We start from the raw sequence: 26121 nt of genomic DNA on the forward strand, positions 1-26121 counted from the left end.
GTGAATCAACAAAGGATAATTTGTTATTGGACAAAATGTTTGAACGTTAGCAGGTTTGTCCCTTTCAAGAGTAATAATGCATTGTAGCCATTGTTTTGGAAAGAATAACTTATGTAAGAGTATCTGTCAAAATGCTTATTGATTAACTCAATATTCTCACCTTTCAGTTTTTAATGATGGCAGTTCCAGGGAACTAATGAACCTTACTGGAACAATTCCTGTGCCTTATAGAGGTAAATGTCTTCTGTGATTTATGTTTCTAGCATAGATGCATTTTAATTCATAGTTAGTTGCCAAAGAATTGTAAGTAAATTAAGCTTGCTTTCTCATGACTTTCATGATGATATAGAAGCTTTAACTTCTAATTGAAGTTCATTTGGCAGCAGCACCTAATATTTTCAGCTTGCTTACAAAGCTTCCTTCGCCACCACCTTCCTTACAAAGATATATCAACAAGTATGTGCCTAGGGGCACTGGAGACTTTTGTTTCAGAGAGTCTTAGAACTAGAAAGGGATCTTGGCTGCCTCCTAGTTCAGCCTCCCATCCTATTCAAACTTACCTGACCATGGGAAGCTGTGTAATGTAGTGACTAAGATAGAGGCCTTACAGTCAGGGCAGAGTAGGCTTTTAGTTCTTGCCTTGTAATTGATTAGCTTTGTGGTGCACGCTTAGTCACTTCAGTCATATCCGACTCTGCGACCCCATGGACCATGGCCCGCCAGGCTTCTCTGTCCATGGGATTCTCCAGGCAAGAATACTAGAGGGTTGCCATTTCCTTCTCCAGTGATAAAGTACAAAGTGAGTGAAGTCGCTTGGTCGTGTCCAATTCTTTGTGACCCCATGGATGGTAGCCTCCCAGGCTCTTCCATCCATGGGATTCTCCAGGCAAAAGTACTGGAGTGGGGTGCCATTGCCTTCGCCAAGCTTTGTGGTAGTAGTCATCTGTGGCATTTGTATAATGGTCCTAACTCAAAGAATAATTAATTTATAATAATATATATTGTAAAGGACTTAGCTCAGAGACTGGTATATAATAAAGAGGTACCAAAATTAGCTATTATCTATGGTTGTAATGCTGATGAAGGATAATTACATCTCTTAGCCAGTCAGCCACCCTTTGCTAAAATACTTAAAGCGATAATGGAGCATTCAGCTTCATAAGCAGCTGTTCTGTTTTTGTTGGTTAATTGTTTCTTGTGACTAGATAAGGCCTGTGTCTCTGTAACCTCCCCACTGATCCTATATAGTACCTGCTATGTGTAGGGGTTAAGGGGTAGGGATACAAAGGTGGATAAAAGATGTACTGTCTCTGGAAGAACATACACAAATAGAGGAAATGGGGAATAAATAGATATTTATACTATTCTATAACTGCTATAAAATAATAAAATATGTGCTGTGAGATTATAGAGGAGAACAGGAACATATAGGAAGGTCATCCAAGAAATGATGTTCAGACTTAGTATTAAGGGATGAGTCAGCCATTCAGAAGGAAAAAACACTTGAGCATCAGCATTTCATAGAGCAAGTATGAGTAAAATGCAGGATAGCTGACTTTGCCTTTACCCCAGGAAGTAAGCTCTGGTGAGGAAATAGGTATGAGTGAAAGTAGGAGGCAGAAAACTCTGGTTGACATAATTAAAAGCATTATTTTTTCTTCCAGTTTTATTGAGATATAATTGATAATAGCATTGATAAATTTAAGGTATACAGTGAAATGATTTGATTTCATACATCAAGAAATGATTACCACATTAAGTTTAATAAACATCCATCATCTCTTGCAGATACAATTAGAGAAATAGAAAAAAAATATTTTTCCCTTGTGATGTGTATTCTCTTAACTTTCATATATAACATAAAGCAGTGTTCATGGCATTTATCATGTGGTACATTACGTTCCTAGTACTTATTTTATAATCTGGAAGTTTGAACCTTTTGATACCTTCCTATAATTCACCCTTCCCCCCAGCCCTCACCTCTGATAACCACAAATCTGATCTCTTTTTCTATATTTGCTTATTTGTGCATGTATGAAGGATAATTCACCTATAACACTGCATTAGTTTTTGTTACACAACACAGTGATTTGATATTTCTGTGCATTTCAAAGTGATCATCATGATAAGTCTAGTTACCATCTGTCATCATACAAATCATTACATAATTATTGACTTTCCCCTCACTATACATTTCATACCCATGATTCATTTATTCTGCAGCTGGAAGTTTGTACCTCTTGATCTCCTTTCTCCCCTCTGGCAACTGCCTGTTTGTTCTTTGGATCTATGAATCTGTTTCTGTTTAGTTTTCTTTGTTCATTTGTTTTGTTTTTTCAATTCCACTTGTAAGTGAAGTCATAGATTATTTGTCTTTCTCTGTTTGACTTATTTCAGTTAACATAATACCCTCTGGGTCCATCCATGTTGTCACAAGTGGCAAGATTTCATTCTTTTTTATGGCTCAGTATTACTTCATTGTGTATCTGTATACCACATCTTTATCCATTCATCTCTTAGTAGGTACTTAGGGTGCTTCCATATCTTGGCTATTGTAACTAATGTTGCAGCTTTCCAAATTAGTATTTTAATTTTCTTCAGATAAATACTCAGAAGTAGAATTGCCAAATCGTATTTTGTTCTGTTTTTCTGTTTTTCATTTTTAAGGAATCTCCATACTGTTTTCCACAGTGGCTGCACCAGTTTATATTCCCACCAGTAGTGCACAAGGGTTCCCTTTTTTATGTGCATTTTATCTAAACTAAACCTCTGTTCCCTCACCATTTTTTTATATGGCACAGTTCTTAAGCCTAATTCTGGAGAAAGCATCATTTTCACAAAGCAAAGAATTCTAGGTGGTGGAAAGAAAGTTATGTTTTATGTATTAAGATGGATCCTTTGGGAGGTGGGGGACGGTTCATTGTAGAAGTACTTTTGAATAAATAAATAAATCCAAAGTCCCATCACTGATTTTTTTCAAGTGAAATGTATGTATATATACTTTTATGAAGTAACACTCTTTCTAAGAAGGGGACATATATCTGAATTGTTAGGTGATTCAGATGATTGCTTGGGACATTGGGCTTTGAGCTTAGTAGGAAAAGTCTTTGATTTATGTTCAGTATATTAACTCTATTGGATCCTTTGAAACACAGTTCATTTTGACCATATGTAGGCAGATTTCTCAACTGAGAGCGATTCTATTTCATAAAGCAAAGAGAAGGAGATGACATCATTGATTCTGAAACTACCTCTGAAGAGCCATTCATTGGTCAGGCTGTGACCAGTAGTCAGCATCTGTTTGACATTTGGGTTAGGTCTTACGCAGTCTGACTTTTGGCACGGGAGTTTCAAGTCCAGTGTATATCCCTTTCTGGTAGAATGCCATTGTCTCCGGTCTTCCCAGGAAATTTTAGTAACTGAAGTCAAATAATAATGGCTTGAACCAAAAGATAATTTGTGAATAATGTTTACAGCAGTAAGCTCACACTGGTAGAGTAGTGATCAGTTAACTCCTTAATCCTGCTCTTGTATTTTACAAACTGAAAATTTGAGAAACTGATCTTAAACAGACTTTGAAGCATAAAATATTTGTTGTGATTTTTTTTTTAAGTGTTGCTTAGTTGTAGCTCTTTCTTGCTTACCTACTAAACCATTAGAGTAACTGAAGTTTCTCTTTCTCTGTCAGGTAATACATACAATATTCCAATCTGCCTGTGGCTGCTGGACACATATCCGTATAATCCCCCTATTTGTTTCGTTAAGCCTACTAGCTCAATGACTATTAAAACAGGAAAGCATGTGGATGCTAATGGGAAGATATATCTTCCTTATCTACATGAATGGAAGCACGTAAGTATTAATGGTGTTCTGTGAATTTTTTGTATTATATATTTTGTTTACTAGCATTTACTTTATGTTAACACTCAAGTAGGATTAAAGGAGGATAAATTCATGTAAGATCACTAATCACTGAGCTGGGTAATTGAAAAAGGCTCTTTGAAAGAAACATGTCTTGTATTTTTATAGAGCTTGGTACTTTATAGAATACGTGTAGTCACTATTTTGTTTGCTTGAGTTGAACCTTTAAGAGTAGATAGAATTCACATATAGGGAATACATTTTAAAAAGTAGTATTCTTTGGCATGTATTTGTGAAACTGTTCAAATCTCATTCAAAGTGTTCCAGTCAAGAAGTAATAGGAAGAAACTTTTGATGGTTTAGCTCTGACAATTTCTATCCAAAATATTGCTAGAAAAGCCAAACAAAGTAGAACCAACATCTGTGAAACACTTTACAGAACTGTGAGACAGTTAGGACTTGAAGGGCCAAGATCCTGTGAAGAAGGAAACTGCCAAAAGATGAATCAACTTTCTGCCAGTTTTCCCTAGGAGTATTTACTGATTCTTGGTACAAGGTGAGAGGCTGAGAATCTGGGCAGAAGGCTTTAGCTAGAGGCAAAGAAGACTGCAAAGTTTCTAACAGTCTCCTAGAGCTCAAAAGACAACAGTTGTTGGTCTGTCTGCTAGGTACCCAGTATTTTAGGAGTCAAGAATTTAGGAGAAAAGGAAGCTACAAAGAAGTGAGCCAGATATAATCTGCATTTCCCACTCAAGACATATGCTGAATTCCTAAATTTCAAAGACACAATGTTAAAAAGGCTAAGCAGAGAGCCTCTGAAAAACACAGCCAAGTTCTCAGCAGTCTTAGGTTATGGAAGCAGTAGGAGCTTGAAACCTTATCAAGGAGGATGAGTGAAGTCGCTCGGTTGTGTCCGACTCTTCATGACCCCATGGACTGTAGCCTACCAGGCTCCTCCGTCCATGGGATTTTCCAGGCAAGATACTGGAGTGGGTTGCCATTGCCTTCTTCAGGAGAACTTCCCGACCCAAGGATCAAACCCGGGTCTCCGGCATTGTAGGCAGACACTTCACCGTCTGAGCCATAAGGGATGGGTAAATACCCTCGATTCTTAGTTGGCATGCTGGAGGAACACACCCTGTGAGTGAGAACTCAGAATGAGCCCCGTAAAACTCCAGCCTTGAATCAGCTTAGCCCCTGATTATATTAAGGTGATTTTCCACATTTATCTGCCAACGATAAGATAGAGTGAACTTTGGTTGGAGGAAGATAGTATATAGAACCTGTGTAATTATTCATGAACAGTGTCAAGCATACAATTTAAAATTACCAAGTACATCAAGAGATAGGGCATAGATAGAGCGGGGGGAAAAGACACTAGAAACAGGCACTGCCCTCAGGTAACCCAGTTATCAGACAGAGACTTGAACATGATTATGACTAATGTGTTCAAGGTGGAGAACTATATTAGATATAATTATATTAAAAATGAACCAAATAGAAATCTTAGAACTGAAAAATAGACTAATAGAAATTTAAAAACTCAATAGATGGGTTAGTAGCAGATTGGACTCAGTGGAATAGAGAATGAACTGGCATATGAATACTTTATATTTTTAATGCTAGAGACCTAGAAATAAACCTTACAAAAGAGGTACACATCTATTACAGAGAAAATTTTAAATTTTATTGAAAGACACTAAAGATTTAAGTCAAAAGAAAGAGAACCTTAGTCATGGATTGGAAGACTCAGTATTATATAGACTCTTCAGTTTGTAGTATATCTACAAACTGAACTGTTTCCTAAGAGAAGCTTTTGTTTCTTTGTGTATTTGTTTCTTAATTTTGTGAACTTGATAAGCTGAATCTAAAATTTATATGGAAATTCAAAAGATTGAGAATAGCCAAGAAGAATGAGATGGAAAGGACTTGCCCTATAGGTATCAAAATGTTTTATAAAAAAATAGTAATTAAGATGGCTTGGAATTGTCAGAGAAGTATTCAAATGGATAGATGGAGCATAATAAATAACTTAGAAAAAAGATCCACTGTGCAGGCATATGTTGGAGACACTGTAGACTTGATTCCAGACCATAGCAACAAGGCAAATATTGCAATAAAATGAGTCACATGAATTGCATGGTTTCCCAATGCATATAAAAGTTACGTTTACACTGTACTGTAGTTTGTTAAATGTGCAGTAGTGTTAGGTCTAAAGAAACAATGTTTATACCTTAATTTAAAAAAAATTTATTGTATACTATAACAAACCATGATGGAATATGAAAAAGAATATGTATAATTGAATCACATTGCTGTACAGCAGAACTTAACAGAACAATGTAAATCAAGTGTACTTCAAGAAAGTTTTTAAAAAATATTTTATTGTTAAAAAATGTTAACTATTATCTGACAACACAGGGTTGCCACAAACCTTCAATTTGTAAACATTGCAATATCTGCAAAACACAGTAAAGCTAAGCACAGTAAAAAAAGAAAAGAAAGTTATGCCTAAGTATAAATACCTAATGTATAACAGTGACGGTATAGAAGACCAGTGGGAATAAGATTAAGAACTTCAGTAGTGGAGTTGGGACAGATTCCTATTTGTATTGTACACAAAAATTAATTTCAGATAGATTGTGAAAAGCAGAAAAGTAAAACTTAATATAGGAGACTACCTTCATGATCTTGTAATAGGTGGGGTTTTTTTTAAAGAAGATGCAAAACTTTTACTGTAAAGGAAAAGACTAAAGTTTACCTTGAATTTATGCAAATTAAGAACTTCTGTTCATTAAACACACATTAAAAAGTGTGAAAAGACTAACCATAAACTGAAAGAATATACTCATTACCTACAGTATAATATCCAGAACAAAATTAACTTGGGAATCATAAAAAGAAGCCCAATAGAAAAATAGATGAAACTATTGGATAAGTGTTTCACAAAAAATCCTAATGGCCAATAAATACATGGAAAGATTTTAATCCTGCTAGTAGAGAGGGAAATCTATAGTAATTTTAAATCATGAGATACATTACATGTCCATTAAATTTTCACTCCCAGTTGACCATACCAAGAGTTAGAGAGGATGTGGAATAAAGAGAAGCCTTAGGCACGCTGATGGAGGTTTACACGGCCGCTCGAGATCAGTTTGGCCTTACCTGTAAGCGCCCGTGCCCTGTGTCCCAGCAGTTCCATGCCTTGCTTTTACTTTACACTAGAGCAGCGTTTCTCAGCCTCAGTGCTGTTGGCATTGTGGGCTGGGGGTTGGATAATTCTTTACTGTAGAAAGGCTGTCCTGTTTATTACAGGATATAGAATCCCTGCCCGTTATCCACAAGATGCCAGTAGCATGACACAGTTGTGACAACTATAAATGTCTCTAGACGTTTCTAGTATTCATTAGGAGGCTAAAATAGCACCCCCAGTTGAAAACCACTGCACAAGAGTAAACTTTGCACATACATACTTTAGGAAACATAGCAAGAATGTTCATGACAACATAAATAATCCATGTGACTGTTAGCAGTGTAGAAGCATGAATAAAGAAGTTGTATATTCACTCAGTAGAATACCATACAGTGATCAAAATGAATTTATAATTATATTCTTGAACAAGAATGTATCTTACAAACATTGCTGAAATAAGTCTGAATAGAATACACAGTTTGATTTAATTCATATGAACTTCAGAAATTGGGAAAATTAAACATAGTTTAGAGAATTGTTTATAAGATGTAGTATGTTTAAAGAAAGGAATGATTATCCACTAAGTCAGAGAAGTGGGTAACTATAGATAGATGGGAATACAGTCCAGAACTTACAAGTTATGGCAATCTTCTGCTTCTTAACTTGGATGATGGCTACAAAAATATTTCCTTTATGGTTCCTCTTTAAAGTTACATTTGTTTTATACATTTATCTATGTATGATATATTCTGCAGATCTAACAAGACATAATGATAGCTAACTTTGGCATGGTATTCAAGGTTATATCATGGAAGATCCTGATTTTTAGCTACAGATTTTGTCCTTTAAAAAGCGGTTGGGAGGGACTTCCCTAGTCGTCCAGTGGTTAAGACTTCACCTTCCGATGCAAGGGGTGCAGGTTCAATCCCTGGCCAGGGAGCTAGGATCCCATATGCCTTGCGGCTGGAAAACCAAAACATTAAAACAGAAACAATATTCTAACAAATTCAATAAAGACATTAATAATGGTCCACATAAAAAAATATTTTAAAAAAAAAAGCAGTTGGGAGTCATTTTAAATGTTTGAACAAGAGTAGGGTATTAAATACAGTGATTATCAGGTATAATATCTGAAGTGTACTAGATGAATACATTAATTACCTTTCTGACTGAAAAATCACTAGCTGCTCTAAAACATTCTAGAGACTTAACACTAGAAATTTCTTGCCCACATAATAGTCAACTGGGAGTCCTCCTTGCTGGCAGGCAGCTTTCCTTCACTAGAGCTTCAGGCACCAGGCTCTTTGCAGTTTGTTGTGCCACCATCTGCCAGGGCTTCAGAGTCCTCTGCATCAAGGAAGACAAGCAAAGAGGGACTAGTGAAGGACTGCCTTCCTGATGCACCTTGGCTTAGAAGCTCTTCTGCTTATGGTCCGTTAGTAAAATCTAGTTGCGAGAGAGACTGGAAAATGCAGTTACTGCATAAACAACTGATTCTCAGCAACAACTCTATATTAGGGGCGAGGAGCATGAACTTCTGTAGACAGTCCTCTCAATCAGAGCAAATAAGTAAAACTAGAAGCCACACAGAATGCTATTGCAGTAATCTAGCATGATGCAGGGGAGACGGCACTGGCCCCCAACTCCAGTACTCTAGCCTGGAAAATCCCATGGGTGGAGGAGCCTGGTGGGCTCCAGTCCATGGGGTCGAGAAGAGTTAGACACGACTGAGCAACTTCACTTTAACTTTTCACTTTCATGCATTGGAGAAGGAAATGGCAACCCACTCCAGTGTTCTTGCCTGGAGAATCCCAGGGATGGGGGAGCCTGGTGGGCTGCCGTCTGTGGGGTTGCACAGAGTCGGACACGACTGAAGCGACGCAGCAGCAGCAGCAGCAGCATGATGCAGAAGATGAATGAGGGCTGCTGTCATTTATCTTGCTCTTACCAATTGCTTATTAATCTTAATTCTGAACATATATATTGCTTGGAATGTAAAATTAACCTTTTTATTGCTTTCTGGAAAAGCAAACAAAAAGGGATAGGGAAGGAAGCAGTTTTGCTCTTTGCAGGTTTTCAATAGGCAAGCAGTTTTATAAAGATATGTTTCAGTTGACCTTTAGGCATTTGAGCTAAAATAAACTAATATTCTTACTATTTTTTTAGTATCCTTCCTGTATTCTGAATTAGTCATTTGTCATTCTGAAATATTAATGACCTGTTGCTTTATAATAGGCCTGGAAGTAGATGCAAAACAATTCATTTTCCTTCCTTCAAAAACTAACATGAAAGGAATGGTATGATAAAGAATTAAGATAAAACTTGTCTTGACAAAATAATGGTTATGAGACTGTATAAACGAAGTCGTTATTCATACTACAGCACGAGTGAGCCTTTGAAATTAATATGCTATGTGAAAAAAGTCAGACACGTATTCCATTTACATGAAATATTCAGAGTAGGCAATCCATTGACAAAATAGATTAGTGGTTACCAGGGGCTGGAGGGAGGGGGAAATTGGAAGGGATCACTAATAGGTACAGGTTTCTTTTAAGGATGATGGCAGTGTTCTGAATTAGATAGTGATGATAGGGGGGAAAACCCACTGAACTGTATACCTTTAGATGGTAAATTTTATGCTATATCTCAGTTTTTTAAGTTGCATGATTTTAAAATCTTTTTATGAGTTAGTTGGGAGTTTTCTTGGACTAAAAGTAAGAGATTAAATTTTGTGGTACTCAATAGCAACCCCACACACACCAGCCATGATCTCTAGCCCACTCTCTTCAGTGCTACACAGATACTTTACATGCTTGCTCCCAGCCTCAATGTGTAAGTTCACAAACATACATAAGAAAGATATTGGAATAGTGAGAATCAGTAAGTTTGCATAAGAAGTTTTCTGAAATGTTATCTGTTGTCATTGACCATATTTGGGACAGAAGTAAACAAAATTGATGCTTAGGAAAGTTGAAAACAGCTAGTAAATTCTTCTGTTAGGAGAAGGGAAGTTATGAAGATGGTTAGCTGATCAAGATCGTTGAGTAATCCTTCAGAACTTGATGAACTCATGAATAAAGTATATGAGATGAGCTACACACAAAATATAGTAAGAGGTGGAAACGGGATCATCAGATAAGTCAGTTTGAACAACTTTGCCTAGCATAATGAAAGTGAAGTCACTCAGTCGTGTCCAACTCTTTGCGACCCCGTGGACTGTAGCCCACCAGGCTCCTCTGTCCATGGGATTCTCCAGGCAAGAATACTGGACTATGGTATTAGAAGGAAAGATCCTTTAACAATTTGTATCTTTTGTAGAACAATCTAGTAATTTTTAAAATGGAGTCTACCTATAATTTAAGAAATTCCAGTACTGTCTTTAATAAAAATTAGTTGAGGAACATGTGTTTTCAAAGGCCTTAAATAATATTTGTGACTAGTGCTTATTTCTGTTCCTAAATTTGTACCAGAATCCTTACTTTGTCCTCTGGAAATACAGTAAATTTTGGTTAGCTGTATGGTGTCACATGAAGAACAATACTATCTGAATTTTGCAGTATAGTGCTTTTGCTAGTGCTGGTTTTCTATACATGAAACAGCAGCCTTGCTGCACATAAATAGTAAGAAATCACATAGCTCTCTGTTAGTTGAATGTAATTTTCATGTTTGGAGTCCTACAAAGAAAATTGTGGAGCTAAGTTGAAAACAGATAACTAGCCAGACATTTCCTGTTTACCAAAAATTAAATCTGTAAACTGCCTTAAATTTGTTTTCCATTTTTAGCCACAGTCAGACTTGTTGGGGCTTATTCAAGTCATGATTGTGGTGTTTGGAGATGAACCTCCGGTCTTCTCTCGTCCTACTGTTTCAGCATCCTATCCACCATACCAGGCAACAGGGCCACCAAATAGTAAGTAGAGTTGAGATTTGATTTTTAAACTCACATAAACAAAAGAAAACAGAAAATCTTGTAAAAGAGCTTTTTGTAATGATTTCCCTTTGCTTTTTTAGCTTATCAAGTTAGTGGATTTTTTGGAGGTGTTCTGAAGCCCCACATCTGCATGTACAGATTCCCAACAAAGACTGGCATTTGGGCTTTCATTTGTGGGTAGAAATCTAACTATGGGTGTGCTGGATTCCAAAATGGAGGAGAAAGAATGCTGGAATAGAGCTGGAATTTTTTTTTTTAATTATGCATGCCATGGAATAGCTTTATTTGATCAATTTAGAGGCAGATACAACTTGAAAGGCAATCTGACCTTTTCTTTGCAACTCCAGGATCAGTGTTGTAGATAATAATCAATTTTAAAATCAACTATATCATTCATGTTCAGCTATTCTGGGTATACACAATGACCTTCTAGCTCTCAGCTTTCTTCTCTTGAGTACAGCCAATTCATTTTACTTTGAGTCCAGGGGGTGGGGAATGGAGTCAGTATCAATTCTCCCCTAATTGGTGTACATTATCTCTATTATTTCTGGTTGTTTTCTTTTAAATAATTCTTACTGATACTTTAAAATCACCATAGATAATTGAGAGTTGGTTGTACTTGTTTTGACTTTACTAAACCTGTTTACTGTGTTTTGAGCTGTGGTTTGTTTTTTTTAACAGATTTTGTTTTATATTATAATTAAACAAATTATTTATAAGTTAGATTACATGAACTTTCATTTTCCTTCTGCTGAAAATTATCCTCTTCCTCTTTAATTCATTCTATCTTGAGTAGCATCTTGACTCACAAGCTGAATGGGAATCTAACAGAATTTCCTGAATCCTTTTCCTTCCCTACTTTCCCAGAAAAAGTTTGGTTGTAGCATTTTGTAGCTCTTTCTATTAAGTAGATTCTAGGGATTCTTTTGGTCCAGAAATTTGTTTTCATCTTAATAAATTCTGTTGATTGTATTAAAGTCAACAAGATTAATCTTGCCCATCTAAATTTGAAATGCCAAATATTTCCTAGCTCATCATTCATATTTATTTGCTCAAATAACATAGCCAGTAACCACTTACGATAAAGGTAAGAAAGTTAGTCTCCTAAGCAACATGTTTTTCCTAAATTTATTCTAGTTTTGTATTAGCATTGGAGGTGCAGCATTCTAGAAAGAGATCTCACTAAATAGATTACTGTTACAGTTCCATTTTGTACTCACTCATTGTAAATCACTAAACAGTCTAGAGCTAATATATGTGAATTACTCAAAGAGACCAACTTACTGTCTACCCATTACACTTTCAATATTTTTTATACATTTAAATAATATTCTTTATTATTAGGTATGACTGCAAAGAAATGAAGGTCTGAATTCTGTCCTACACATACACATCAAGGAGTAGCCCACAAATTTGGATCCATACTTAAATACGATCTTCTAGTTGAAAAATTATGTACTTCTGTTATTATTATCATCATTATCTTTTAAACATTTTTGATCTTTGGTGTTAGGATGACTTTTGAGTTAGGCAGAAGTGACACCAAAAAAGTGTGCTGTGGCTAAACCTCATTTTAATAGTAATAGTCAACACTTAATCCGTGGTAACTGTGAGACACAGCTAAACACTTCGTATTAGTTCTTATTTAATCCTTATATATGTTATGCTTATTTGTATTCCATTTTATTCTAGCCCTGAAATTATTTCACCTCATTATCTGCTTCTTTATCAATCTTGGACTCAGATAACTTTTGTTGTTTCCCAAAATCAAAATTTGAAGAGTTTGGTCAAATTAATAGCTTTGCAGAACCTTAGAAAAAGAAAATTACTTATAATTATGAGAAAATTGCTTATCATGGTGAAATGTCATTTATATGTGTGCGAGAGAAACTAACATGGGGAGAGAAACTAGTAAGTGACTGTACATGTTGCTGATACCTAATAGTGGCCAGCCTCATCTTTTGATGTTCATAAAGATCAACCGTGTTTTGACCCGGGAAGAAGAAATGTTTTATGAGATTTAGCAGTTGTAACATTTTGGAAGGTGTTTTCCCTTTCTGAAATAGCATTAAACTTCATCCTTAGCTTCATTTTTCTTAAGAAAAAATTTACTTATGACACTTATAGATTCATCTTAACAAGAAAACTATGAACACCGATGCTTGAAGATGTAAGCTTAGCAACTCTGATAAAGACTTTTAAGAAGAAAAAAAAAAAAAAGACTTTTAAAGCCTGTAGTCAGATCCCAGCAAGCTTTTCCCATCTACTTGCATTATGTACTCCAAAAATTTATTTCTCGAAGGTTCTGCCTCTCTTCAAGCCTTTGTATACTATTCATCTACTCGATCACTCTTGTTTACCACCATATCCTGTGTTGAAATTAGCTACCTCCTATATGATCCCATATATAACACTCTGTATTCACCCTCTCATAACAACTTGTCCCTCTGTATTGATATTCCTTTGTTTATCTCATAAGACTATAAGCAGCTTGAGGCCAGGAAGTCTTTTTTCTTTTTTTTTTTTTCAATCTGATACCTTTCATAGGAAGGCACTAAAATATTGATTGATTGAATTAATAGCTAATTCATCATTATTTCAGTGCGAAAATTTTCACTGAGGATAATTTGATTCTGACAAGTCAATTCCAGTTAAGGCTGAAATTCTCTTTTTCTTCCTCAGTGTTGGTTAGCTTCTTGGCACCACTGACTAGCTTCTATATCATTAGTGTTCTCTTTAAAATATATATAAAACATTCTTTAAGCATACTAGCTTTGAACCCCTTAGTATTCCCCCTTAGTATTTCCAAGCTTTTGTTTGTTTTGTTTTAACTAATCTAGGTGAATATAAGTTTTGTGTAGGACTTCTTAATAGTAATCTGAAGTCCTTTAAAATCTTCACTCAAGCCAACAAAACCAACTGTGCTAATCGGTCAACATAATCTTGTAAGAAGTATCAAAAGATACCTTAGATATAATAAAGAGGTCACTTTAAGAAGCTGACCTTGGACTTCTTCCTCTAAATTCCAAACTGAATTGACTCCTGTCTCTCAGACTGTAGATTCCTTTAGGCTTAAAGAGCTAACCGAGCTGACCTGTTGGCCAGTTACTCCTTGTTGGGATTGGCATGTGTGTTGTCATGACTCGTGTTTAATGCTTTCAGAATTAGGTGGTTTGAAGGTATTTATTAGCTGTAGTAAAGAACCAATATGGATGGAGTGTTTGTTTTTTTGGCAAGATTTGAATTCTTTACCTGTATGAAATTTTGCTGTGGTTTGATGATGATGTAAGTCTTATTTAATAACCTGTATATCCAGGACTGTGCATATTATTTTAAAATGTTAAAAATTATTTTTAGCTTCCTACATGCCAGGCATGCCAAGTGGGATTTCTGCATACCCATCCGGGTACCCTCCCAATCCCAGGTAATGAAAAAATATCTTTTGAATAATTGTTTTAGAAATTCTGTTAGATCTAGAATAAAATAATGGGTGCTAACTAAGGCATTAAAGTAAATTTGGTTGCAATTTAATGGAAGGTAAAACTCAGTTTATTGGTGGAATTTTATGGTATGTACATAGTTGAACAGGAGTTTTTTTCCATTCTAAGGAAATGCAGCTCTATTCTATTTACAGACGGGAAAGGGGTGGGAAATGATGATGATCTTGATTAGTTTTGGACCTTGAAATCCTTGCTTCTTTCCTTTTGAGAATGCTGTATATCTGTGGAAATAGCTGAAAGATTAATGGAATACTAATTATGATGACTTCAGCCATGGAGAAAAATATTTTAATATCCTTTTTAAAAAACTGACCTTTTCTGTAAACTATAGGGAATGAATTAATAGTTCATATGATGGGGGTCACTCTTGTCCCCATGATATTTACTTATTCAGTTCATAGACTACTGTTTATTCAGTTTATTGTCAACCTTTATTATCCATATGATGATAATATTATAGAAGTAAATTAATAGTAAAATCAGTCCATGAATAATACATGTGAGAAAAATCAGTAAGAAATAATTATTAACTCACGTTTTAAATGTGTCCCTGTTTCAGTGGCAATCTAGGAGTAGGTTCCACTCCTTGGGGTTAACTTAGAATCCAAGGTAGTCTTGGGACTAGCTTAGAATGCAAGACAGGCCTGTACTTGGTGCCTAGAAGAAATTTACAGCTACTAGAAATTAATAAGAATTACCAAAATGTTAATCCTCAATTCTTCTCAGCTTCAAAAAACCCTCACAAATAAATGCAGCCAAATTTCCTCAACACCTGCCATCAATAAACATATGTATGTACATATATAATTTGCTAGCTCTTATAAGTTAAATTTAGCAAGCATATTTATTTGGGGGCCTTTCTTAGTTTCAGGGACTAGCTTAATAAGGTAGTAAATACTCTTTTACCTTTAGATGAGTAAGCAGAGACTAGATGAACATCCATCAGAGACAAGAGAGACAGATTCCTATGGTTGTTACATACAGTAACCGGTTATCAGTTTTAGATTTCTTAAGGCTGTTAATTTTCTGATTGAGTTACAGAAATGGAATTCTGTCTGAAGCCTTTATAGTCAACAGTTGCTAGTAAGCTAGAATGAACTTCACATATATAGGGAATGATTATTAAAAGCACAATAAGGAAATGGACTTCTGAACAATAAAGCCACTTTAAAAAAGACTCGTAGATAAAAATGAAGGCTGAAAATATTGACAGAAATGTGAATCATATTCACTTAATATTACATAACCTTCAAAGTGTCTTTTGTAAGGTTATTTGTAAGAAGTTGCTTTTTGAGGCAGCTATTTTTCAAAGATTTAATGGGGGTGTGTGTGTGTGTGTGTGATGTAACTTTTAATCTCATGACATGCTGATGAGTTAAGGGTAACTTTATTCAAATTGCTATCTATATCTTTTCACATATGAAAGGTCTTGGCAAAAGAGCTTGAGAACCTCTTTCCCTTCTCCCTTTATCCTAAAGGAGAGTTAATAAGTCAGTGACTCAAGAATTTGTATTTTTAAAACAGTGAATATGAGAATATTTATTGTTATAGAAAGTTGGACTAGATAACCTCTAAGGTCTCTTTCAAATTTTAAGATCTTTTGATAGTTTTATTTAGTGCCTGCAGCATGTATACAAGGAAATTAAAAAGTATGTCAAGAATAGTTGTTTCAGTTTTGGTATATATACTAGCAAGCATGTATTATTAGAAAGAGTTTCTGATATCAGAAAAGGCAGAAAATGGTAAATACTGTGATAAACTGAGCTTTAAAGGAGAGGTCACATCTGATTTGGAGGTGGGAGCTCAGAGGCGGCTTCATAAATGAAGGAACTGATTTATGAGGACGACCTTAAGAAAAGAAAGCATTTAGGGATGGAGGGAGCAGCAAACAGTAATAGCGTTTTACAGCTGAGGAAACTTACTAGTCATCAAGTTCAGCAACTTATTTATGTAGTCACAGGTATGATATGAAAACCAAAAAAAAAAAAAAGCAAAGAATAAGGAAATACTCTAATATGTCAGGAAAATACAGGATTATGAATTGAAAAGAATAAAGGTGCAACTTTCATGGAATATGAGTACTATATGCTAGGAAATAAAAATGGAAAAGTTCTCACAAAATATCTGTTGCTTTCAGTTCTGATATTGTTGGATTGCCTTTAGAAAAACTCAAGTTGCTTTCTGCTACTTTGAAGGTGACCCTCAAATAACCAGGGCCAAGGGACTTCGCTGGCAGTTCAGTGGTTAAGACTCTGTGCTTCCACTGTAAGGGGCATAGTTGATTGAGGAACTAAGATCCTGCATGCTGTGGGCCAAGAAAAAGCAAACAAAAACCAGGCCATGCAAGAGTATTTCATTAAATCCAATGTCATTAATGGAATTTCTGTAGAACTTCTCTTGAATAGATGACTGTAATTCTAAAACTGGAAAGTCATTAACTGGTAAAACAACAGAATATCCAGCTTAGCTTCCTGGGGTTCTTTGGGCCATCACAGTATTTACTGTTTTCTGCTCTTTTCTTTAGTGGTTACACAGGCTGTCCTTACCCACCTGGTGGTCAGTATCCTGCCACAACAAGTTCCCAGTACCCTTCCCAGCCTCCTGTGACCACTGTTGGTAAGTACCTTTCAAAATTGTGTTTCTGCTCAGAAGGAAATTCAGTCTCCTGTTGTGAAAAGTACATTTCACTTTTCTTTTTTATTGAGTAAGTTTGACATGTAATGTTGTGTAAGTTTAAGGAGTGCAGTGTGTTATTTTGATAGATTTGTATATTGTAATGTGATTGCATTATAGCAGTATTAAATACATAATTGTTGTACACTGTTACATTCTATATCCATTACACTATGCATTAGATCGCTGTGGTTTACTGCTGCTGCTTTTGCTGATTAGTCACTAAGTCATGTCTGACTCTTTTGTGACCCCTTGGACTGAAGCCCACCAGGCTCCTCTGTCCACGGGGTTTCCCAGACAGGAATACTGGAGTGGGTTGCCATTTCCCTAGAGCATCTTCCCAACCCAGGGGTTGAATCCACATCTCCTGCATTGTCAGGCGGATTCTTCACTACTGAGCCACCAGGGAAACCCTATGGTTTATTACTTGTTACAGATTTATACCCTTAAATACCATCAGTTTTATCACCCTCTTCCCATTCACTTTTACATGAGAATTGTTAGAGGACTCTTTCTTCTTTTTAGAGCTAAAACTCTAGAAAGAGTTTTATCAGTGCCCTATACTCTAAATCTTGAAGTGATTTACCATCACATAAATGAGCCTTCTACCAGAGCATAGACATAAATTTGATTGATTCTTAATCACTTTTTCCTGTGTTTTTATTGGTGAACCTTGTATGTGTTGAACTATCAACAGATTCTTAGGTTTTCCAGCCTGGTTATATGTAAAGGTGGATGTGCATTTTTAGGAGAAGAAAGCACCATTGGGAAATATGAGTGGGTCAGGTAAGACCTACTATTTCTGAACAATATTTCTTGCTTTTTTATGTTGTTTATTAGTAGAGTTACCTGAAATGTAATTTTCTTCAACTGGGAAAATGAAAGTGATACAGGAACTTCTGCAGACTCCCACCACCCTTCCTGACTTACCACCACCTGTACCACCGTATTTGCCTTTTCCCTACTCTTAAAGAGAATGGGTCTTTCCCATTCTATTGTTTTCCTCTCTTTCTTTGCATTGTTGATTTAAGAAGGTCTGCATCTCTTCTTGCTATTCTTGAGAACTCTGCATTCAGTTGTAAATATTTTTCCCTTTCTCCCTTGCCTTTCACTTCTCCTCTTTCCTCAGCTATTTGTAAAGCCTCCTCAGACAATCACTTTGCCTTCTTGCTTTTCTTTTTCTTTGGGATGATTTTGGTCACTGTCTCCTGTACAGCAATGTTATGAATCTCCTTCCATTGTTTTTCAGGCACTCTCTCTGCCAACTCTCTTTGGCATTAGTGGTTGGGGTATAGACTTGGATTACTGTCCAACATTAAACCATTAATGTTAATTGGTTGCCTTGGAAACAAACCAGGATCCTTTTGTTGTTTTTGAGATTGCACCTAAGTACTGCATTTTGGACTCTTCTGTTGATCATGAGGGCTACTCCATTTCTTCTAAGGGATTCTTTCCTGTGGTAGTAGATATAATGGTCATCTGAATTAAATTTGCCGGTTCTCATCCATTTTAGTTCACTGATTCCTAAAATGTTGATGTTAACTCTTGGCATCTCCTGTTTGACCACCTCCCATTTACCTTGATTCATGGACCTAACATTCCAGGTTCCTATGCAGTATTGTTCTTTACAGCTTTGGACTTTACTTTCACCACCAGACACATCCACAACTGAGCGTTGTTTCCGCTTTGGCCCATCTGCTTCATTCTTTCATGGAGTTAATAATTGCCCTCTTCTCTACCCCAGAAGCATATTGGACACCTTCCAACCTGGGGGGCTCATTTTCTGGTGTCATATCTGTTTTGTCTTTTTCATACTGTTTATGGGGTTTTCGTGTCGAGAATGCTTCCTCCATTGGACCACGATTCGTCAGAACTCTTTACTGTGATCCATCTGTCTTAGGTGGCCCTGCACAGCATGGCACATAGCTTCAATGAGTTATACAGGCCCCTTTGCCACGACAAGGCTGTGATCCTTGAAGGTATCACCTCCATGATGCCTACTTAATACTCTGATTTTGGCATCATCCTTGATTTTTCATCAGGAACCTGTTATTTTCAAAATATATCTAGAATCTGATCATATCCAATACTGATCCAAGGTACCATTCTCTCATCTGATTTACTTCAGAAGCCTTCTTCTGTCCTTAGCCCCTACATCTGTTTTTAGCATAACAGCTAGAATGAGCCTATTAAAAGATAAATAAATTATATCACTTCTCTACTCAAAACCTTCCAAGGTTTTGCTGTTTCACTCAGAATTCATTCCACATTTCTGAGGCTTAGAAGGCCCTTTATGATCCTGATTTCCTTCCCATTGTTTCTGACTTCATCTCCTACTCATCTCCTACTCTTTCATTTTAGGATTTGTCCACTGCCTATTTCCTTTGCAAGGAGTAGTCAGGCCTACCCTGACCAATCTATTCTCACCACCACCCTGCACACGTATACAAATATGTGGAACATCTAGAAAGTTCATACAGGTTTTTCTATAACATGGGAAAATCTGAATGATCTTTTTGGCCAACCCAATAGATTCTTGTGAAGTTTACTTTTATATTATATTTTCTGATAGATTGTAACCATCCTGATATCTGTTGTAAATATCCCTCCCTCCCAGCAAAAGTGTTCTCTTCAGTTGTTTTTGTCATTGATATGTTCTAATTATTGAGATTCTAGTGATATTGGTTTTGTTTTTTAAAAATATTCTCATCCGTCTGTCTCATCCTTCTGTAATACAGGTCTTTTTTCTTTTTGAAAGTGTAATTTCATTTCTCTATTTTTGACTGTGCTGGGTCTTAATTACTGTGTGTAGGCTTTGTCTAGTTGTGGTGAGCGGGGGCTGCTGTTCGTTGTGGCCACTGGCTTCTCACTGCTGTGGCTTCTTGTGGAATACAGGCTTGAGCGCACAGGCTGCAGTGGTCGTGGCACGTGGGCTCAGAAGTTGAGCTTACAGGCTCTAGAGCACAGGTGCAGTAGTTGTGACGCACTGGCTTAGTTGCTCTGCAGCATGTGGACTCTTCTTGGACCAGGGATCAAACCTGTATCCTCTGCATTGGCAGGCAGATCCCTTTAGCACCAGGGAAGTCCTACAATGTAATTTAAGTGCTTGGGTTAGAAACCTGATGATGGAAGGTCTTTACTCCAATAAGCAAAACGTACTGATTCCTGTACAGTTCTCCATTTTGGCTCAGGCATGATCAATAAATTAATAGTGCTGTTTGATAACCTGTATTTCTCATTGAGATGATGGTATCTGATTTGTAGAGAACCTAAGTTTCCAAAGATCTTTTATGTTAACCTATTTCAATGCAATAGGTATGAAGCATTTTATAGCTTAGAATAAATGACACCCATATAACAAGAAATAGGAATATGGGGAAAATGGTATATTTTGAATCAAATCTAATGTTTGTTTTTAGAACAAATTATCAAAGCAATATTTTATTGTATTTCTAAGAGTACTTTCTTAGAAAGTCTAGAAACAAATTATCATTCTATGATTATCTAGAATATCCTTTAATGTATGTTGCTTTTCTACCCTTTGTTGCTTGTCTACTTGATTTTTTTTTCATCATATTTTAGTAGTATATTGTGAAAAACACTCTTGCACTTCAAGATTGTCATAAAGGAAAGCAGAAACATAAACGTGTCATTTAAATATTAGAGTTCACAAGTAGTATTTTCTCAGTCTGCCAGTGGTCATCAGGATTTGTGCTATTATTTTTGTACTATTTAGGCATGAGAAAGAGTTGATGTGTTTATTTATCTTTTGTGGAACTTGACAGTTTAAAGATTTGCTCTTATGATGTAAAACAAAGACTTGTTTCAAGGCATCATTAATTAACTCGTACCTTATTATTAGTGTGGATGCTTGTACAATATTGAACAATATTGAAGTAAAAGAACCACTTAAAATGAATTGATAGAGATTACTTTTTTTTTTTTTAATGCAACCAACACTTTTATCTGCTTTTTTTTTGGGCGACATTTATTCCCAGACTGTAAGTTTTTGTTTCTTCGTTTCTTCTGGGATATCTTTTTCTTCCGTGCAACCTCCTCTTCTGGTTTTGGAACAGTCTGTTCTTTTTCACTTAGGATCATCTCAGTGTGGCAGGGAGAGCTCAGGTACTGCTTGATCCCACTGTGAGCTCTGTAAGTCCTGCCCTGCATTTTGGGGGCTTTGTTCACCTGGATGTGCTCAGTGAGCAGAGAATCTACATCTAAGCCCTTCAGTTCAGCTTTACTCTCTGCATTTTTGAGCATGTGCAGTAAAAATCCAGCACTCTTTCTGGGCCGTCAATCCTGCATCCAGCCCCAGTGTTTGGCCTGTGTGCACCTACCGACTCCACCATTGTGACGACAGAATGGCACACGTCGCTTCTGTAGAGTGACACCCTTCAGATACTTGGTGGCTTTTTGGATATGCATACCCTTAATGGCTTGGGCAGTTTCACAAGTGTTCTTAAGGTGAACATGAAGATTTGAACTTCTTGGTTTGCTGGATTTTGTGGGGTTTTCTGGGTCAAGTGAACAGCACATCATTTTTGGTGAATAGCACATCACCTTAGTTAGGCTGCTTACTGGAAGAGCAAGATTACATTCTGTATAGCAGTCTCTTCTGAAATAATGCAGAAGACTGAGGATTGATGCAGATCTTGGGACTTAGAACAGCTCTTTCTGACTCCATTCCATGTAGATTTTGAACACCACTTAAAAGAAACTAAGAGAATTTGTTCTGTCATCTCATTTTATATTTTTGTTACCTCTCAGACAGCTTCTGGCCTAACCTGACCTTTAAAACTGCATTCATGAGATTGATGGTCACTCAGGGCATTGGCTCGGAGAAGGAAGTGGCAGCCCACTCTAGTACTCTTGGCTCACTCCCATGGACGGAGGAGCCTGGTAGGCTGCAGTCCATGGGGTCGCTAAGGGTCAGACATGACTAAGCGACTTCATTTTAACTTCTCACTTTCATGCATTGGAGAAGGAAATGGCAACCCACTCCAGTGTTCTTGCCTGGAGAATCCCAGGGACGGGGGAGCCTGGTGGGCTGCTGCTGCTGCTGCTAAGTCGCTTCAGTCGTGTCCGACTGTATGCGACCCCATAGACGGCAGCCCACCAGGCTCCCCCGTCCCTGGGATTCTCCAGGCAAGAACACTAGAGTGGGTTGCCATTTCCTTCTCCAGGTGGGCTACCATCTATGGGGTCTCATAGAGTCGGACACGACTGAAGCAACTTAGCAGCAGCAGCAGAGGGCGTTGACTAAGCAGTGACAGCAGCTGTTGAATAATGAAAAGCCTTTTGATGGTGCTTTTCTATCATGTCTGGGCAACTGTAGTGATATTTTAATACATTTATATTATTTAATGAGGGAAAAGTTATGATCTGTAACTTAAATTCTTCCTTGAAGTTCTTGTAAGATCAGGTTTATTTTTTGGATGTCATCTTTGCACTTGACTATGAAAAACATTTTCTACTGGAAGATCAGTGGGGAAAGATGAGGAATTTGGATGGTTTTCCTGAGATTTTTCTGCCCATTATTTATTAACAAAGCATCAGAAGGAAGGTGAACTTTCCTTGATATCTAAAAAAACTTAAAATTTTTAATTTGTTTTTTTCAGATTCAAGTATATATTTCTTAAGACTCAAACATTTTTGTTAGGACTGGGCATATAACTTTCACCAAGTTGGCATTGCCAAGACTATAAGAGAAGTTGAACTCTGATCTTAAAGGCTTAAAACTACTTGACCATCACCAAATTATAAAGAATAAGTTTAGGAGACAGCATTAGTATTTGTTTGTTCTAATAGCAGATCCCAGAAAAATGCAGGAACAGGTATGAATATGTGGTCATTTGTATGTTTTCAGGGCTGAAAAACAGGCACCTTGAAAAGCTTTGGTCCCCAGCAGGGCATTCCCATGGAGAAGGCCAAACTGTTGGGTAGCAAAGAGTGGCGTGATGTGGGACCAGTCACTTCTACCTTGATTCATGTGTAGCACTCTCTCTCTGTCAGACTCCGGTGCGCTGGTGGTGCACCCAGGTGGCAGTCTGGGAGTGATGAAGTTGTTGGATATTATAGTCCAAGTTAAGAAAGATTTAAGATGTATCAAGCGAGTGTTCAAGAATGTTACTGAAGTGTGGTCCCATGTGGTACCCAGAAAAGTGTGGTGCCGCTCAGTGACACCTCCGCGTGTTTGAATATACATGTGAAGAAAGTCGGTCGACATACCGGCTCTTTTATGAAGGTCATTAGAGGGTGTACTGTCAGTACATCAAACACACGCATGCATACACATACCACCTTTTCTTTATCTATTCATCTGTTTTTTCAGTTGAAGTGAAATGAAAGTTGCTCAGTTGTGTCCAGCTGTTTGCGACCCTGTGGACTATAGAGTCCATGGAATTCTCCAGACCAGAATACTGTAGTGGGTAGCCTTTCCCTTCTCCAGGGGATCTTCCCAACCCAGGGATCGAACCCAGGTCTCCTGCACTGCAGGAGGATTCTTTACCAGCTGAGCCACAAGGGAAGCCCTTGTTTTTTTTCATTTATTTGTTTATTAATGAGGTCATTTAGTGTATAATTACTGAGTGTTTGCTGCACACCAGGAGTAAGAACCCCACTGGGAACAACACAAAGTAACTTACTGCCTTCATGGAGTTTGCATTCCAGTGAGGGAAGACAGGAAACAAACTTACAGAAAATAGGCAGTGTGCCAGGTGGAGACACATGCTACCTAGAAACATTCAAATTGAAGAGGGGCACAGGAAGACCTGGAGGGGGAGGACTGCCTTCTCTTCTCACCTCCTTTGCATCCACCTTGCTTACACCACTGGCCTCCTGCAGCCCCTTGAGCAGCAAACACACTGGTTTGCTGTTTCAGCCCCATCTGTGCTCTGCTTGCTTGTATGGTGATCTGGAGATCTATTCACTGCTGTTACCTCTGCTTGAAGAGTTCTCTCCAAGCCTGGAAAAAGGCTTCTATACCTTATACTTTGAGGTGGGAGTATGTTTCTGGTTCAAGGAACAGCAGCGAGGCCAGTGGTGTGAATTAAAGGTGTGTGGGGATATGGGGTCGGAGAGGAAACAGACCTAGCTCAGCTAAGTCCTTGTGGGTCAGGGCGAGGCCTGTGGCTTTTCCTCTGTGTGAGCTGGGGAGCCATGGGCAGGCTTTGAGCAGAGGAGTGATCTGATCTGATTGATGTTCCAACAGATACCTCTGTGCGAGACCCTGGGAGGGAACGGTGGCCTCCTTGAAGAGGCCATTAAAGGAATCCAGGTCTGAGATGGTGGCCTGGACCTGTGTGAGGACACAGGAGGTGGTCACATGTGCTGAAGAGGGGTATCCATTCGTCTGTTGATGGATGCTGAGGTTGCTTCCATATCTTGACTATTGTAAAGGATGCTACAATACGTAGGGGTGCATATATCTTTTTGAATCATTGGTTTTGTTTTTTTCGGACAAATACCCAGCAGTGGCATTGCTGTGTCACGTGGTGGTTTTAGTTTCACTTTCTTTGAGGAACCTCCATACTGTTTTCTGAGGTGGATGCACCAGTTTGTGATTATGAGGGTCCCCTTTGCTCCGCATCCTCACCAGCACCCATTCTCCTTTTGGTAACAGGCATTCTGACTCTGGCTTTGATTGCAGTGCCCTGATGGTCAGTGGTGTTGAACTTGTCACGGCATCTGGATGTCCTCTGCCCGTTTTTTATCAGGTTGTCTTTTTTGATCCTGAGTTGAATGAGTTCTTTGTATATTTTGGATCTTAACCCCTTATCAGATATATCATTTGCAGGTATCTTCTTCCGTTCAGTAGGGCGCCTTTTCATTTTGTTGATAGTTCTTGCTAATCAAAAGCTTTTTTTAGTTTGATGTAGTCCCATTTGTTGTTTTTTTATCGCTTGGGTTTTTTTTTGTGGGGGGGGTGCTTTTTTTTTCCTTTAGGTTCCCTTACCTGAGGAAGCATATCCAAAAAAATGTGAAGACCAGTGTCAAACAGAGTATACTGCCTATGTTTTCTTTTTTTTTTTAAAGTTTCTTTCTTACAGTTAGTTGTATTTAGATATAATTGACATATAGTACTGTATAAGTTTAAAATGTACAGCATAATGATTTGACTTACATACATCATGTAGTGATTACCACAGTAAGTTCATTGAACATCTGTCATCTCCTATAGATATAAAGGGAAAAAAATACTTTAAGGAAAAAAATACTAAAAAAATAAGAACTCTTTAGGATTTACTCTTAACAGCTTTCCTATATAGCAGTTAATTACATTAATCATGTTGTATGTTTCATCCCTAGTATTGCCTGTGTTTTCTTCTAGGAGTCTTGTTTCAGGTCTTAAAAACATTTAAGCTTAATTTATTTTGAGTTTATTTTTGTATATAGTGTGAGAAAGTAGTTCAGTTTGATTCTTTTACATGAAGCTGTCCAGTCTTTCCGAAACCACTTACTGAAGAGGGTTTTTCCCATTCTGTATTCTTGCCTCCTTTGTCAGAGATCAATTGACCATGTGAGTGTAGGTTTATTTCTGGGCTGTCTGTTGTGTCCCATTAATCTGTTTTTATCCCAGCACCATAGTGTTTAGATTACTGAAAAGCTTTGTAGTATAGTTTGAAATCATGGAGCACGATACCTCTGGTTTTGTTCTTATTATAGAATTTTTTAATTGTGCTCTTCCACAAAATAATCTTAAGGAATGACTGATTCTGACCCATTTTTTTAAAGATGGAATCTGTCCCTCAGATTAATTGGCCTTTGTGCTTAAACCTTGCTAGTAACATCTTTCATTATTATGATAGTAGCAGCATTTTTTTTTTAATAGTTACTACTTTGGTATCCTATTTTAATAAGGTCTGTTGAACTGTTATGTAAATTAATTTAAGTCTTTTTTTTCTGCTGTGTGTTAATTTTCAAGAAGTGTTCACCTGCTCATGTTTTCCTTTTTTCTCATT

At 37.2% G+C, this 26121-nt stretch overlaps 1 protein-coding gene across 1 annotated transcript in view; it reads left to right on the forward strand.

The window, feature by feature from the left end:
* TSG101 (tumor susceptibility 101) overlaps positions 1-26121 on the forward strand; it is a 42983-nt gene that overhangs the window by 7324 nt on the left and 9538 nt on the right. The window contains exons 3-7 of the mRNA XM_040255693.1: positions 168-233; positions 3689-3852; positions 10838-10964; positions 14343-14409; positions 17010-17101. Of these exons, the coding sequence (XP_040111627.1) occupies positions 168-233; positions 3689-3852; positions 10838-10964; positions 14343-14409; positions 17010-17101 (516 nt within the window). The remainder of the gene's footprint in view (positions 1-167; positions 234-3688; positions 3853-10837; positions 10965-14342; positions 14410-17009; positions 17102-26121) is intronic.

Source organism: Oryx dammah, unplaced genomic scaffold (genome assembly GCF_014754425.2).
Source record: "Oryx dammah isolate SB20612 unplaced genomic scaffold, SCBI_Odam_1.1 HiC_scaffold_15, whole genome shotgun sequence".
Taxonomy (NCBI): domain Eukaryota; kingdom Metazoa; phylum Chordata; class Mammalia; order Artiodactyla; family Bovidae; genus Oryx; species Oryx dammah.